Source organism: Neodiprion pinetum, chromosome 2, assembly GCF_021155775.2.
Source record: "Neodiprion pinetum isolate iyNeoPine1 chromosome 2, iyNeoPine1.2, whole genome shotgun sequence".
Classification (NCBI taxonomy): domain Eukaryota; kingdom Metazoa; phylum Arthropoda; class Insecta; order Hymenoptera; family Diprionidae; genus Neodiprion; species Neodiprion pinetum.
Window position 1 is genome coordinate 2,996,351 of NC_060233.1, and position 17,453 is coordinate 3,013,803.

The 17,453-nt window shown below is 42.4% G+C and overlaps 1 protein-coding gene across 3 annotated transcripts in view; it reads left to right on the forward strand.

Moving 5' to 3' along the window:
• LOC124211834 (discoidin domain-containing receptor 2) overlaps nt 1–15,989 on the forward strand; it is a 58,529-nt gene extending 42,540 nt beyond the window's left edge. The window contains exons 3-9 of one of the 3 annotated variants that reach the window (XM_046611306.2): nt 2,866–2,971; nt 6,830–7,061; nt 8,700–9,155; nt 10,404–10,719; nt 10,940–11,494; nt 11,844–11,941; nt 12,630–15,989. In XM_046611306.2, coding sequence (XP_046467262.1) covers nt 2,866–2,971; nt 6,830–7,061; nt 8,700–9,155; nt 10,404–10,719; nt 10,940–11,494; nt 11,844–11,941; nt 12,630–12,797 — 1,931 coding nt within the window. In that variant the 3' untranslated portion in view covers nt 12,798–15,989. The remainder of the gene's footprint in view (nt 1–2,865; nt 2,972–6,829; nt 7,062–8,699; nt 9,156–10,403; nt 10,720–10,939; nt 11,495–11,843; nt 11,942–12,629) is intronic. The other 2 variants (XM_046611307.2, XM_046611308.2) reach the window with 2 other exon arrangements.
• The last annotated feature ends 1,464 nt before the right edge of the window (nt 15,990–17,453 follow it).

Below are 17,453 nucleotides of genomic sequence, written 5' to 3' on the forward strand. Positions count from 1 at the left end.
AAGACCTGGAAACGGCTTTGTACCTAGCAGCTCGGGGACTCGGAGAGACAGGGGAAATTAAGAAAGTCGTAAGGATGAGGATAAGGGTGATGTGAGGGAGGGGGGGGGGGGGGGGGCGAGGGAAAGGGGAAGAGGAATCGCTCGCGACGCCTAATTACCAGATTCACTACCGGCAGTTAAAGAACCTGAAACAGACGAAGCGGAAGAAAGAAAGAAAAAGAAGAAGGTGAAGAAGTTTATTGTACTTCGGGACAGGGCGGCAGTGTTCTCTCTAAAAACAGATACCCGGAGAGAGATCACAATTTGCCTACTGCGGGACAACAACGAGTCTCGCTGCACTGAATTGTTGACGAGTTAGCTGGAAGCGACCGCCCTTGTCTTACTTCTGTCTCTCTCTCCAATGACTCAATCTCGAGAAAACAAAAAATCAGAAAATCGAGAACGCTTATACAGCTAACAAGATAGGTTGGGTTAGGTTAGGTTAGGTAAACCCTAGAACGGTATATCGGGGTAAGTTTGTAGCCCCCACGGTGATTTTAAATCTTCCGCCAAAGCAGAGATCGTTGGGAATTGAGTTTAGTTCAGGTCGAATTTTGACACACTTCTCCGAATTTTTCAAAAACTCAAACGGTAACATCGTTTTCTCTATTATATATAGAAACGAAGAAAATACAAAGGAAGAAAATTTTTTTTTCCCCATTCATAACAATGATAATCGTTATCGATCGCGAATGGGTTGATTAGGGGGTGGCAGATTCGAGAAAAGGGTCAAGGGAGGGATGGGGGTGGAGGTTAGGTTAGGTTAGGTTAGGTTCGGTTAGGTTCGCGATGTCGATCGCCGCACGGAAAAAAAGAAACTAGTTTACGTCAGAAGTAATGATAAATCTCTCTCGTCAATTTCAGTTGGTAATGAGATTCTTTTTATTTTATGTATTTATTTATTTATTTTTTTTTTTTCAATTTTGAAAAGGAAAGGAGATGAATAGGTCAAGAAGAAAGGATACAATGTAATAATTTGAAAAGAATATATTAGACAACCTGCATCGGGGAAACATTGGGTCAATTAGGGGTGGGATATTCGAGGAAAGGGTGAAGGGATGGATGGTGGTGGTTGGGGGTTAGTGGCAGCGCGTAGGATAAGTAAGTCGTGATTTATGGTTTAATATCCCGGCGTAATAAGGTGCCTCTGCATAATATGTTTTTCGCTAAGGGGACCGGGGAGTAATTAATTTACATTCACGCCCGTGAACAAGAAAAGTGGCAGGCAGGCCTAGATTCGGCCAGGGGAGGGGGGGGGGGGGGGGGAGGGGGTTAGGAAGAAGAAGAAGAAGAAGAAGAAGAAGAAGAAGAAGAAGAAGATGAAGATGAAGGGAGAGGAGAGGAGAGGAGAGGAAAAGGCACCCAGTGTTTCTGCTGCCGTCCCGCTTCCTCGCCGCACGCAGGCAGTCGGTCATTAATAATAATCATTGAAATAACAAAGAAGGGTGGGCGAAATTAAATTTACCGAGCAGAAAATCTTCTGACGTAGATTTATGCGCATTTCCTGCGGTCGGCGCGGTCGTCGGTTCCTGGGCACCCTGATGATTTTCCTCCTCCCTGATATCATGTTTATAAGATACACTCTGATTTCTAAATCACGGATGATTTAACAGCGCAGATTACCTACCGCGACTCTATGAAACGAAAAATTTTACTCAGCAGGTATAGTCGGTATTTTTCGGATATTGTTTACGACAAGGTTTAACCACTAGTCAATTCTTTTCTACAACAGGTTTGAAGATCGTTAGACTTACGATTTCAAAGATTCCAGATACTTATTTACAAGATTTTTAAAATGATTTCTAAGAATTTCGTACGGTATTATAAAATTTCAATATAATTTCGTATAATTTATCGTTATTTAAGTTAGTAACGCCATCGTAACGATTAATGCGGATGAAAAACCGTGGTTCCACGATCATGGAATTATCCGATATTCAGTAAATCACTAAACCGCGACAAAACAAAACACGCACATACATACTTCAAAATCATAGTTCGTTAAAAATAGTTTTAAAATCAAGAAAATAGCAACTTTTTTTTCCCCAATATTTCCTTCCGATAACGTTACTAACTTGAACCTCGTTGTAATTTTCAAGATTTCAAATCATTTCACACGATTTCAATGTAAATAAAAAAAAATCAAGGGTGATCGATCCCTCGCATCCATGCTCTTTCCCCGTTGTTAGAATTCTTGAGAAGCGTAAGGTCGCATGTCCGCGCGCACGCGCGTCGTTACCGTAAATCGAGGACTGCTCTCAGGTGCGGCACGCGGCGGATCGCTTGCCTGGAAAAAAGCGGTTATCAATTTGACAGGGGATCTAGGGAGTGGATGGGCGGGGTGGGAGGCTCGCGTAGGCATTCAATTTCCCTCCCCCTCCTCCTCCTCCTTCTCAGTATTTCCTCTCGCCATCCGCCCTCCCGGCTCTTCGAGTCGTACACACCCTTCCGCTCCCGGCTGTCACTCCGGAGAGTTATGGACCCCGAATGAGTGGCTGCAGGGGCGGGCAAATGTCGCATAAGTTACTTCTCTTACTCACTACTTCTTCTTCTTCTTCTTCTGCTAGTTCTGCTTCTTATTCTTGCAGGATGCAGTCTATAAATATAAAATCGAACCGAGCCGGCATCTCGGCTCCACTTCCCCCCCTCTTTCAGGCATGTGGACGCGATTGATCATTACATATGTATCATCGGGCAAACGGTGATCTAGAAGTTCCAAAAAGGGGGAGGAAAATTTCATTCAACTACTTATGAAAAGAAAACTTGGTCTGGATTAGTCTGATTCGTTTTCATTCATGCTTTTTTCCGTCATGTTTCTGATTACAGCTCAGTGCATCGCTCCGCTGGGAATGGAGTCTGGGGAAATTCGTGACTCTGATATAACGGCCAGCTCCAGTTTCGACAGTGGAAACGTCGGCCCCCATCGTGGACGGTGAGTCTCGTAACTTATACCTTAGATGCCTATATATATATAGTTTATATGTAATCATCAAGAACCTAGAAACTGATGGAAAAACAAGAAGAAGTCATCGAGTCTATTTTTTGTGAAAACCTTGACCCTTGCAAGCATACATTTTTCCTTGCAGTTATATTCCTTGAAACTTGGTATGCAAGGGATCTCGAGGACGTTGGTTTAAAAAATGGGTTCAGAACTTTGAACCTTTCAAAATTCAATATGGCGGATCTAATGTGAGCGATTCGGATCGATTTTTATATTTTCAGTCCTCCATATTGGAACCGCCATCTTGAATTTTGAAATTCTGACCTCGGATTCGCTTTCAGCGACCCCGAAAACTCCCGGGTAACAAATTTCAAGTGAAACTGATCGATTTTTGTATCTTCAGTCCTCTATATTGGACCCGCTATTTTGAATTTTTGAATTTTTACGTTGGTTTCGTTTTTAACGACCGATTAAAAAAAGAATGTCTCATGTACGAAACGTTGCACTGGGAAGGGTCAAACTGCAAACGCCGATCCATCGAGGTCTAAAATTGCCGAGTGTGACTCCAACGACGCTTTTCATTCGAATCGTGCATTAGTCAGTTGGGTGGTTGGTTCGTTAGTCAAGATGGGTGAATCAGGTAGATACGCCCAGGTCGCGTCGTCCTGGGATAAGGTCCCAGGTCGGGATGGTGATTGCCTTTTAATCTGAGTAATGAGCGGCGGTTAAGTCGAGCTTCGAGCAGATAGTTGGAAGCACGAGTCGCCTGCCGCCGCACCTGTAAATCACTCGCCACGCGGTTCTTGACGCTGTTATTTATATATATGATGCGCACACAACTCCGGACTTGTGTATAAATTTAATCACCCGGTATACGCTCGAACGCCTCTTCATCGCGTGTGTGTGTGTGAATTGTAAAGTGTACGTACATCCCGAGCTAACGATTCAATCTTAACGTAACGATTAACGGGCGGGCAGAGTACAACTCGTTTTATCGCAGTCCGTTTAAAAGCTTTTAGAGTTAATTAAAAGTTTGGTTTAATCCGTATATACGGTTCTTATTTAGCGCTGTATCGGGTATTAATTTGCGAGACACTGTATAAGAACGTTGTCACAAATCAGCTTGCGACGAGTCTCTTCGTTATAACTTTCATTCGCGATTCTTATTAGGATTTTCACTTTGCAATGCGACATCTGGTGGGGAGGAATTAAACTTATAAAAACAGGCTTTTTTTTCGTTCTTTCGCGTGTGGATAGTAGAACAGGAATATTATTGATTAGGTTTCATTGATTTATGTGATATGAGGAATTCGAAAACCCAAACATTATGATTTCCCTTCATTAGGAAGTTATAACATACCCAGTCAGGATTATTCAAAAATCGATTTTTTTTTTTTTTTTTAATTTCATTCTCGTTGTGTACATATATTCAAGTATATATACAGAAAATTTCGTAACGATCCGACAAATATGCTCGAAGTTACACGCACGTTTGCGAAGACACCCCGGAGCGTATTAAAGTGCTTTTGAAACTTTGAACGCGTTTTTCTTAAAAATATGTTTTCAAAGTCGGTGAGCAAGATTTCTCGGAATCGTCTGAACTGATCAGTCTCAAATTTGTACACGAGCTTTATGAATGTGTCTTTCAGTCCTTGACCGAAGGTTTTTTCTCGCCGATAAATATTTTCTATTTTGATAAACAAATTGAGGCGAAAATTTTTATGCAAGATCGAAATTTTTTTTGACAACCCGGCGTTTTGTTAAAAATTAATATTTTGCTTGGTCCTTCGATCAAGGACCGGATAATACCTTGTATCAACTAAATATTTTTTATTTTTTCATTTCGGATGATCCAGTCCAGAGATATCTCGCTCACCGCCAGAGGCCTGTTTTTATACATGCTCCCAGAAATCGACTGTAGCAGCTTTAAAAATCATTATTTTTACAAATAAAAAGTAACAGAATGAAGTTCAATGTTACCCCAACATATATATAAACTTTTATATTAATAAATTGAAATGTCTCTTCGAAAAGAATCCTTGAAAAATCGCTTGTTTTCGGTCTCCTGACTGGGTATAACACCTTTAAAATTAAAAACTTAGGTTACCCGATGATAACAGAGCAGCGACAACCAGGCCCTGACGTCACGATCAGATTTTCCAATAGTTATTGATTCCCGTTGCTATAATCCGCGGTATAACGTAATCGAGAAAGGAAAATATCCTGAAGTTTTTCGATCCGAAGACCATTTGTCTCGGCGCGTGGCGTCGAAATTAAGCAAAAGACGAAGCAGTGGTGCAGAGGAGGATGCAGCAGAGAGGAGACGTACGCCCCTGGACAAGATCCTCGGGTTGAACGTGGCCGCCCTCTCGGTTTCGGTGAGAATTTATCGCCTCTTCCTTTCCACCACGTTCTTCACTCGAAATTGTTCCAGCATTTCCAAGGAGGAGATGCTCAACGTCCAAGGACCGCGAGTCGTGATTCATACTTTCCTTATCCGGTTCGTCTTACCGTAGTTTCCGGCGTGTATGCCGCCATCTTTTGGTCCTTCCTCGTTGGTCATTACACCGTCTTAGTTTGGTATTTATTTTCGCGTTGAACGGAGCCGATTCGCAGCTGCGAGGTATCGCGGAATCCAAAAGCGAGCCGCGAGCGATCGTTGCTCCAAGATTTGTTGAGGACACTGCTAACCATGGAATGTCTTTGATGCAGTTCTGTATCAAAGTAGCGCTGAGGCAGTTCCAGCTCTCTTAATGGGGTATGAGTTATGGACCAAACTGAATCCGTGCTCATCCCAAGTCCCGGTTCCACGAGTCTAGGCTTCTTCCTTGCCATGCCTGCTCTCACTTAAGGGATCCCGTCAAAGCCACGCACTATGCTCCGTCATTCCCGCTCCGACACTTCACAGGAAAACCTGGCAGCCACTCCTCCTTTTTCATCGCAAATTATACTCTCTACGCTTTGCACTCACGGATAGACTACGCCGCACGAGAAGACGACTCTCCTCCGCACTGTGCATCTGGATATATCCAAGAGCCAAGGCTTCCCTGCACTTTCCATTTTCCATTGCAAAACCCCCCGTGACTTCTCTTATGCTGGTGCACATTCATGCCGGGCACGTCGCTAGCGAAATTAGAGGATTCTATTCACATGCCGGGAATCCTTCGCCAAATTCTCAGACCCTCCGTTTATAAAGGATAATAATAATAATAATAATAATAATAATAATAATAATAATAATGATGATGATGATGATGATGATGATGATGATGATGATGATGATGATGATGATAATGATAACAATAATAATGATAATGATAATAGCTCCATGGTTCGTACGTTTTTTATTCTTACCCAATTGAAACGGTGATATATGAGGTATCTAATTGATATCGCGGGGTTTGAACAAATCGTTATTACGCTCCTCTTTTTCTTCCTATTCAGTCATTGCGACTCCTGCGGTAAACAATTATTATTTTACAAAGTGAACGTCGGACCGGCAAATTGCTAGTAATAAACTTCCATTTTGCAGAGAGGGAAAACAATTAGCCGGGACCCAAGGTACATGGTGTAAGACCGCAGCAGCAAGTTCCTGTCCCAAGTTGCTCCCGGTGGGAAACCCCCTCATCTTTAATTCATATCATCCGGTCTTTTAACTCGATCAATAAATTATCATTTCACCGCATATTATATTTTACTCCCCTCGACTAACCGCGCACAAACGCTAAGTGGCGGTGTCTTCCTCCGTCTCCGTTGTCTGCAGCCAAAAACGCGTCTTTGGCCTCGTTCCCCAAGCTCCTTAAACCGACCCTCCCTGATTTAGATGAAAAAATCCGATTCTGATTACAGGTTACGCCAGGAGAGCCTGGGCGGTGCCTGGTGTCCGAAACAGCAGATCACAACTGACTCCAAAGAGTGGCTTGAGATCGACCTTCACACTGTGCACATGATCACAGCCACGAGCACTCAAGGTCGATTTGGAAACGGACAGGGTGTCGAGTTCGCCGAAAACTACGTCCTTGACTACTGGAGACCGCGACTTGGAAAGTGGGTTCGTTACAGGAGCGCTCAAGGAGACGAGGTAAGAATGAGACCAGAAAGAAGGGAAGTTGTAGTAGAATCGGAACGATACTGCAACCGTGCTAATCCATCCATGCTATACTTTCTATCAGGGTGGTTAATTTTTCAACTTTTATTTTTTTTTTCCACAAAGCGTGACAAAAAAGGGGGTAAGGTGTACACATAAACATAAATTTTAATATTAAAAAATTTTGTCGCGATCTCTAAATATTTTCCTACCTCCTCCATGTTTTACGAAAGTCTTCTTTTTTATCCAATATTTATCACAAATTTTTCGAATTACACCCTAAAAAAAAAAAAGTTAAAAAATATACCACCCTACTTACTATACTTAATACTATACCTATCACGTCTACGGACTTTTGATACACCCTTGATTCCTCCAAGGGAGAAGACTATTCCCGAAATTCATTTCTTCCACACCGTTCCGGAGAACTCGTTTTCTCGAACTTTGAGCAGTCGTAACTCGGCCGTTCAACGTCGGGTCGAGGAAACCCCCTCAAGGTAGAGCCGGAAAGAGATAGAGAGGGGAAGGGTGAGTTGGAGCTTATTTGTATAGGAGGGTGGATCAATAGAGTGAGGGAAGGTCGTCGCGTGCTCGCGGGTCAAACGCGCGGCTCCGTCAGCCCACGACGACCATGACGCCTGAGCAGGGTGAACCATTATCCAAATAGTCGCTCCTCCAGCTCGATCCTGAATAATACCATCGAACCGGTCTTTTCTATAGACAGCCTCGTGACCCGGATGATTGTGCCTTTCGAGGTGTTTTCTTACCCCTCTCTCTTACCGGGGTTCTAGCTTCCTTGTGGAATCGTGGACGTCCTATGAAACCAAACTTCGCGGTGAAAATGCAACTAATGACTCGAGACCCGCGTCTACGAGTAATGCAAACACCTGAAGATGCTCGCCGGCCTTTTACCGGCTCCCGTCGGCCGAGCACGAGCCAAAGAAACGGTAGTCGGTCTCGTCAGTGAGAACTATTAACACCGTCCATTAACATATAACGAGAGTTGGGCGTTGGCTCTGCTCTTAACACTGTTCTCCACGACGGGTAGACGGTACGGTGAGGCCGCACCCTTTTGGTTTCGGTGAACCGAGTTATACCGTACCTGACGTACCTCTACCAAAGGCATGTGTGGTGGCAGCGGCACCTTCCGAATAGGAACTCGTTCACCACGAGCTTTTCCATTCTACGGTGTTGGCTCTCCGTTTAATGGACTACGCGGTCGCGATGAGGTGGTGAGAAATAGAGACCCTGCATCCGGTGTAATTTATAAGCAATTATGCGTCGCTGTCTTACCTCACGTCGTGAACCTTGTCAAGTGTTCACGTGTCGTCACGACCGGTAACGTGGGCGGATGAATAAATATTAAGATATGCATGACGACGGGAGAAGAGTAAACTTTGACAAATTAGGAAAGTGCTGATTCAGTCACGGTCCCTGTGTAATCAATTCATGTGAAACACTGGAGGTGAAGAATAAATCAGTGACACGCGGTAACAGGATTCTCTTGGAAGTCTTCTCGAACCTCAGATTTTCCTGCAATTCTCCTTCTCCGAATAAAACTAAACGTTTCCACAATTTTACTACATCGAAACTACTTCACACCGGTAAATGATGTGGAATTATCTTTTTCAGGTGATAACCGGAAACACCAACACCTATCTCGAGTCCAAGCGTGAACTGGAACCGCCGATTTGGGCCAGCAAGCTGCGCTTTTTACCCTACAGCTTCCACCGACGAACGGTCTGCATGCGCGTCGAGATCTATGGCTGTTCATGGAACGACGGTATCGTATCGTACTCCATGCCTCAGGGTGACAAACGCGGCAACTTGGAGTTCTTCGACGCTACTTACGACGGCCATTGGGACGGAGTCCAACTGCTCCGAGGTCTTGGTCAGCTTACGGACGGACGCACTGGGGCCGACAAGATCAGGATGGGGTACTACGACGATCGAAGACAGGGTTGGGTCGGGTGGAAGAACGACACCAGGTCTGGACACCCCGTTGAAATCAGGTTCGAGTTCGACCAGGTCCGGGAATTTTCCGCCGTTCATATCTACTGCAATAACCAGTTCACCAAGGATGTTCAGGTGAGGAACATTCGATGTTACCGGTATTTTATCGCGTTTCTTCCTCCTTTCATCTGCGTTTCGAATTACAAGACACGGGTGCATTCGATGTAGTCAGTCCATGTGTGTCAGGTATCAAAGATGGTCAATGGTACCATTTGGTGCACTGGCAATGAGCTCGGTTTATTTCTCGCGGTCCAAGTTAGTAATTTCATCGGAACGAAACGTCGATTTTGATGGTACTCGCATTGCAAAATATGTTTACTGACTTGGACAAACAGCTCAAAAACTACGGAGTAACGTTTTTTCCTCGGGAAGAATCGCTACGATAACGTCACTAATTCCAATATGATTTCATTTCGACGCTCGAAATAATTCGGAGCGGATTCTCTTCGCGAATGATCTTGGAATAGTGATGTAACTTCAAAGACTAGACTCTCTATAAACTACTGGTGGAAAGAAAGTCCTCGAACGTAACATTTGCCGCATGGCAAGCTGGTCTCAAGAATCCGAACTGAAAGGGGACTCGTTACATTGTATGAAGTCAGGGGTCGAAGCCGCGGAGTGAATTGCCGGTCGAGCTGTTGAAAAAGTGTACAACGTTTCGGGGAGGAGGGAAGGAGGTAAAAAAGTCGAAGCGTATAGTCGAACAATGGTATCACGCGAGGAGGAAAGAACGGCCAGAGAGAGCGAGAGAGAGAGAGAGAGCGAGCGAGAACGATGGTTGAGGGTGAAGAGTGGGGTGGGCGCGTTGCACTCCGCGCTTTTCATAATGGTCGGTAAAACACGCGGTGGTATCAAGATTTATTTGAATGGAGCGCCTCATTACCCAGCTCGGCAATTGTGCCCACTACGCGGAGCTTTTTCCAGCGACGAGAGAACGCTTTTGACAATGCGAACGGCGTTCGGTCCTCGCTATGTAAGCACTGGTACCTGCCCCAGCCAGCCAGCGCAGCTGATACGCCACGTATATTCAAATACAATACACACTGTGGCGGCTGTCTGCAGCGACGAGTCGGCACGGGAGGGGTTCGACCCTTTCTATTAACAAGCACCACAGATAAAGCACGCCACTGCCTCCTGAAAGACAGCACTTCAAAGTCGAGACCGTGCCTCCAGCAGCCGCCAACCACCCTCGGAAATCCATACGGAGTCTCCTTCACCCCGCTTGAAACCAACGGAGTCGGGATCCGTCCGTGAAATTCCAGCGGTGATGCTTCTTTAACCCACCCCTCGCCAACAGTTTGCAGCTCTATTTCTCTGTTCCAGATCTTCGCCGAGGTCAGCGTGCTCTTCAGCATCGGCGGAAAGTACTATACCGGTGATCCGATAGTCTGGACGTCGATGGAGGACAAGATATTCGAGACCTCGAGGAACATAACGGTCAAGCTTCACCACCGAGTAGGGAAATTCGTCAAGCTCAGATTCTCCTTCGCCGCTAAGTGGATGATGCTTAGCGAGATTACCTTCGATTCCGGTGAGTCGATCAACCACCTACCCACTACCTCCCTTCCAACTTTGACAGAGTTCGTCACAGTCCAATCGTTTGATCACAACCGGCCCGGAATTCCAGGCTCATGTACATGTAACAAACTATTCTTTGAACTTCGCCAGACGTTGTCGTAGCGACCTATCACGGTGACTTTGGGCATCGAATCAGCCGGCTGATCGATCCCCGGACTAGTCACTGGTTCTATTGTTCCCCGAAGCCCCTGCAGTACGTCGTAAAGCTCTAGCCGGGAGTCGGGGTCGATGAATCGAGGTGTCATTTCGTATTCTTTCCTTTTTTCACTCCCGTCACGCAGACGTCGCCCACGGCAACTTCACCCCAGAACCACCACCGCCAACGGAGGCCGCGCCGCCTCTTCTCCGCGGCAATTCCGCGCGAGACGTGCCACCCCAGGTGGAAGTTCCCGTGTCGACCGCTAAGCAGGACGACCCTACCTACATGGCGGTGATCATCGGCGTTCTCACCGCTGTGATCCTGCTCCTGGCGGTGGCGATATTTCTGATAGTGTCGCGGCACCGGCAACGCAAGAACTTCGCCAGTCCGCTCGGAGCCAAGAGCGCGATTCCCTCGGGTAACCAGCACCTTTCTCCCGAGTCTGCTTACGGCACCACCGAGAAGGATCCCTCCCTCATGACCTACAGGGTCGAGGAAGTATACGACAGGTACGCCGGTGCCAAGCTTACCACTCTTCCGCGAGAGCTGAACGACCGGCTTCTCGGCGACGTCAGACTCGACGAGTACCAGGAACCCTTTCACGACAAGTACAGGGAACCCCCCCACGCCGCCTACTACGGCTACAGCACCGTCGTCATCGACAGTAAAGACCTTCACGACAACGTTGAACATTCCGGTGAGTACCAAGGTTCTCTACCAATTTCACTGGTCAGCAAAATTTTTTTTCACAAGAAAGGTTCATTTCATCGCTCATTTTGAAATACCTATATACCCCCATTGTAAAGCGATATGCCTTTTGATTCGATCGGGTCTAATTTTTGTGTTACAGCTACTACCAATAAAATTGAAAGTTTATCGTTTTGACTTGCCTTTTTTGATTCAGGGTGTTTTGCAATTTATTGTAGAATTGAAGATCGAATTATACTTTTTTCAAATGATCTCTTCTCCACCGATGAAAATGACACTAGTCCAGGATTCCTCACGAGGATCTAATCGATCGCCTCTTTCGCCGTTTGTGTTCTCAGATGCCACGTACGACTACGCGGTGCCAATGCCAGTTCCAAGTGTGAGCAGCGACCAGGACAGCGTATTCTCCAAGTCCTCGTCACGAGGCAGCGCAAAGGTATCACTGTAGTACTATGTAAACCATTTTCTTTCCACTCGAATCATTTCGCTTCCCTTTGACGTGCGGCTCGAGCGTGAGAAATCACGCCACGTGTCTCCGTTCGAACAGCCCTGCGATTTTTCCGATAATAAAGAAAAGGGAAATACATAGAAGTGGGTCAGGGTCAGCCGCCCTTAGAGGCCTTTCAGCTCGCTCCTGAGGCTCACAAGGAAGGTATCCAAGGTCGATATCTCAGATTTCATTTCTTTTGTAATATGTTACAGTAGACCGAAGACTAAGCGACATGTATTTTTTTAACCTACCATTGAACACATTAAAGAGGTGAAACCACCCTCGATAGTAAGACATGTCAAGGGGTGACTTGACGGTTTTTTTTTTTTTTGTTAATTGTAATTATATTTTTCATATCTCGTTATGAGAAAACTTTTCCAGTTGAACCGGTTAAAAAATATTATTTTCTTGTTGGTGAAACTGCCAAATCGCCCACTTGACATGCCTTACTTTGTAGGGTGGTTTCAACCCTTCAAAGTGTTTAATGGCATATTAAAAAAAATTCGTGTCGCTTAGTTTTTAGTCTACTATAACATAGTAGAAAACAAATGAAATCGGAGATACCGACCTGGGATACCTTCCTTATCAGTGGAACGTTTCGCGCTCTCTAACGCGACGCATGCGCGTTCCGCAGGCATGCTTACAGAGCTTCTTCCCGCCGCCGCCACCGCCGATGTCAGCGCCACCACCGCGAGGCTCGAACAATCTCACGTACTCGAGTCCCCCGAGTCCGGAACCGATTTCGGAGCGCGAAAGACGGGGAAGCAAACGCAGAGAACACTCGCTACATCGGTACGCGTAGAGGAAAAATTTTAACCCTGAGATCCGGATCGTCTACGGACGGTCCCGAAGGACGAAGAAGGATCTGGACAAGGATTCGGACGTGACTGACCGAGTGCCGCTTATCCTTCTCCTTTCCTCTCCCCCTTTCTCAACCACCAAATTGTGACTTCCGAGGAAAGGTAAGGCATGTACGGTGTTACTTCGAAAACCCTCTTCGTCGTCGTTTTCCTCCTTTATGATAGCGAAATTATTATCGATGTGGCGAGAATCATTCAACAAAGACTGACGTCGTATCATATAATAATTAGCAAGCGTATTATGAGATATAATTACGCGTGATTTTTCTGTTCGAATTTTCTTTCCTCTTCGCTATAACGTTTTCATATTATACCTGTAATATAGGTATTTATATAAGAGAGGCGCGGAGAAATTAATAAAAGTAAGATTAACGTTATCGTATAAGAATAGTAAAAGTTATGTATCGACGAATAAATGTGTTATATTTATTCCGGCATGCGCTATCGCGTCTGCATTTAGCCTTTATTTTTCACTACAATCTCTTTTCTAGATCTTCGACTATTTTTTATTCATGCCCCCCCCGCCCCATCAATTAAGCTAGCAAGCGATATATGAATTACTGCGTAAGATTTTAGAGCTATAAATATATATATATATATATATATATATATAAAAATCATGTATGTGTATATATATATATATGGAAGAAAGAATCGTGGTAGAGGATAAAATTCATAAAATAATCAAAATAACACAGTAGTAAAAAAAAATAAATAAAAATAATCGATGATTTTGACCAATTTCCAATGAATATTATAAAACTACGCTCCGCGTAAATTTAACCGAGATCGCCTTGAAGCAACGAAGTAAAATCCAAAATCCAATGTATAAGGATCGACAATACAGGGATGAGACAACAATAACGAATAAACATTATGATATACGATTAATAAAAATGAGAAAGAAACGAAGAGAAAAAAAATAAAAAAATATTTGAGACAAAAAATATGATAAAAAAAAAGAAAAAACAAAAAAGAAAAAAAAAGAAAAAAAAAACCAATAACAATTTGTACGTGTAATATAATGTCTACGTGTACATGTTATATTGTATTATAACCCGACCACATTGTGATAACATATAAACGCGTATGTAACGGTGACAAAAATTCGAGCTATAAGAATATATATTATCGAACGCGTGATCTAAAAACTTACAATTATTGAGAACGGTTTGAATAATTTTTACAACGATTACAGGATATTGTATAATAAAAGAAAAGTGACGGGATAAAAAAAGAAGACACTCCGAGATAAGATAGAAAAAGATAATTCCCTAAATGAAAAATGGAAAATTGAAAATTAAATGCATATATACATATATATACATGTATACGCCAATTATCGGTTCACCTGAGAATAAATTTTCTGCGTTTCTCAATTATTATTGAAATATAAATACGATACACGCGACGCGTGCGTGGGATAATCTGACGCGGCTTTTAAATACGCTTTTGTGTAAATATTTATGCATATGTATATATCGATCAAACGAGAGCATCCTGCACGATATTTTCACGAAAATATTCTGATGCCGCATAAACGTCTCAGAGACGAGACGGTACGAGACGAGAATACCGCGATACACGTATCATTACGATAATTGAAGCTTATCAGTCGACGTTCGTTCGCCCCAGGCGTTAAGTCAAGCCTACGGCAACATAAAGCTACGTATGCAAATTGCGGACTGACTGATTGTGAGGACTCGTCGCGCCGACTGCATCGCGCATACCTGGATATCTACACACGTATACATACGACATGTATCAAGCAAATAATAATAGTGATAACGATGATGATGATGATGATGATTTTGTCGCAATAATCTCTTTCTATTCTTTCACTAGATATTTGTATATATATATACGTGTGAATATTTTATGTACATCCGTAATCCTTTTAATTATTAATATTGCATTTTAATATTATAGCGCGGTAATGATGTTTGTCAATTTATCCTGTGCACACTAATTAATCGGTAATAATACACGCAAAGCGACGAATTTGCGATTTATATCGTACACGGAACGATGTAATTATTAATTAAATACGCGAATAGTGATGATAACAATAATAACATTAATAACAATAATAATAATAATAATAATAGTAATAATAACAATAATAATAATATTAATAATGCTCGTGTCAATAAGAAGTAGTATTACATCGCAACTGCAGTGATCACGCCAGAATGAGGATTTTTCGTATGCAATCGTATCGCCTTGAAACGATCTCGCAGTTCGGGTGAAATTATTATCCTGGTTAACAACATAAATGATAATAAAAATAATAATAATAATAATAATAACAACAACAACAATTATCATAATAATAATATTAATAGTGATAACGCTAATGGTAATAATAATGATAACTATAAGAGATAATAATAATGACCATATGTATAGATTGAATATGGATACTGAAAATTCATCTTTTTCTTTTTTTGGTCTTGTTTTTTTTTTTTTTTTTTTTTTTTTTTTGCAAAAATTGCAAAGTGATTTGCATCAACAGCCTGATTAAAAAGCATCTTGTAATTGATATATTACAACGCATGCAGATGTAACACACGTGTTACAAATTATATATCATGCAATACTGTGTAACTTCACGACGTATTATTTCGAAAATGTAAATAATAATGTATAATTTGAATGCGAATAATAATTATCATAGCTGATGCGTGCTGCGAGAGTAGAGAGAAAAGGGGGGGAAAAAAAAACAAGAAAATCTTATCAATAATCGTATTACGTAATAATATAAAAATACACGACGCCCAAGAAAACGATTATTTCTTTAATCTTGTAAATAATTGTATTATATAATACGCGTAACGAGTGGTATACATATAAATATAAATTTAATTGAGTGTAATTATATATATTAAACGAATTTCAGGATGCATATTTGATATTTGTGTGCCTGTATATCCTTTTGTATGCTATCGGAAATAGAAAATGTTATATTATATATAAGTATATATTGAAAACTAAGGAAAGGAAGCGAAAATAAGAATGAAAATGTAATAATTATCAGTACTGTACACACATCAAATTATTATTACTATAATTATACTAATTGTCTGATGATACACGGTCGAATAATTATACGAACAATAAACTGCTACGGTGAATTATCAGTAAGTTTTTCACGCATCGGTCCGCACGTTGACAATTGATCATGAAAAAAATATCACGTAGAAAAATCGGTTTATAATTTTTCCCCGAGAAAAAGTAAATCGTCATTGGGTAAAAAATATCTTTCTCCGAATGAAGAAAAAATTTCTTGCAAAATTATTCAATCTCCAATCGTACGGCAGAAAAAGAAACAAAAAAAAAAAAATGTTTCAATAAGGTGCAAAGCAACGCTATGTATAAAATGACTGAAAATTTTCGCATCATCGAACGAAATCGAATGAAAAGTACCTACAAGAGAAACTGGAAGCTTCGAAAATTTCGAATATCATCATCAGGTACGTATTGCGAGAATTTACTAAACGCAGGATAATGACGATGATGCACTGAGAGAAATTTTTACTTCCGGTTACCGCTCAGTCCTTAACTATACTTTCATTTTTTACCGGAATTCGAGAAATATAGTTCCAGGTAGAATATGAAAATTAGTTTTTTAGCTACGATCATTCTTGCTATATTTTCTTGCAACTGTTGCGAAAACTTAATGCTCGTGCAAGAATAAATTGACGTTAAAGCCTTGTTTAACTAAAAAAGTAGAGTAAACCTCAGAAACTGATTCAGCGTTGGAATAACCAAAAAAGGATCGACGATAGCGCAAAATGTTTAGGCGCACCTCGTTTTTCGCAATTCCAACAATATTCAAACAGTTTTTTTTTTTTTTTTAGCTATACCTGTTTCACTCAATTTTTCTCAGTCTGTGAGAAAACACTCAACATCCGCAAGGTCCGATTCACGATCACTGTTTACCCTCCACGAATAGGACAAGACGTGGGACCTAACGCAGCAGTTTTCCACCGTGTTCCTCTCCTTCTTTCTCTCCCGAAGTGCCAAGAGCAAACAGACAACATACAAGGTACGCTTATATCGACGTGCCATCCACTTGTTCCATCGTTCCGTGACGTGGCTCATCCATCACTCTTGCCGATTACCGGTGAAGTATATTAGGCATTCGCACCCTCCGAAATGTTGCTCTTTCACATCCAAAATGACGCTGATTGTCAGTGGGACCACGACTCCGTCCAGGACCTTCCCAGGACGTCCGAAAATCCATCCCCCGTAACTCGTCGTCAGGTTAATACGGATACGCACGGTATTGATCGTCCTGTTCGCCAGAATTCGTCATCTTTTCTTCGTTTTTTTTTTTTTTTTTTTTTTTTTACAAACGGTTTTACAGCTTATTAATTTAAGACCAGGACATCTGCAGTCCCGAATAGATGAGCCCCTTGGGGATTCCGAAGCGTGGAAGCAAAGTTGAACGGGTCGTTAGTCGAGGACTCATTTTCTAACCGGGCGAGTCGAGAGAGTTTTGCCGCGAGTGCAGATGACGAGTACGTTGTTTCTTTTTTGCCTTTGTTTTTTTTTTTCGTTACCTCCGCATTTTTTTTTTGTTTTGGGGGGGGGGG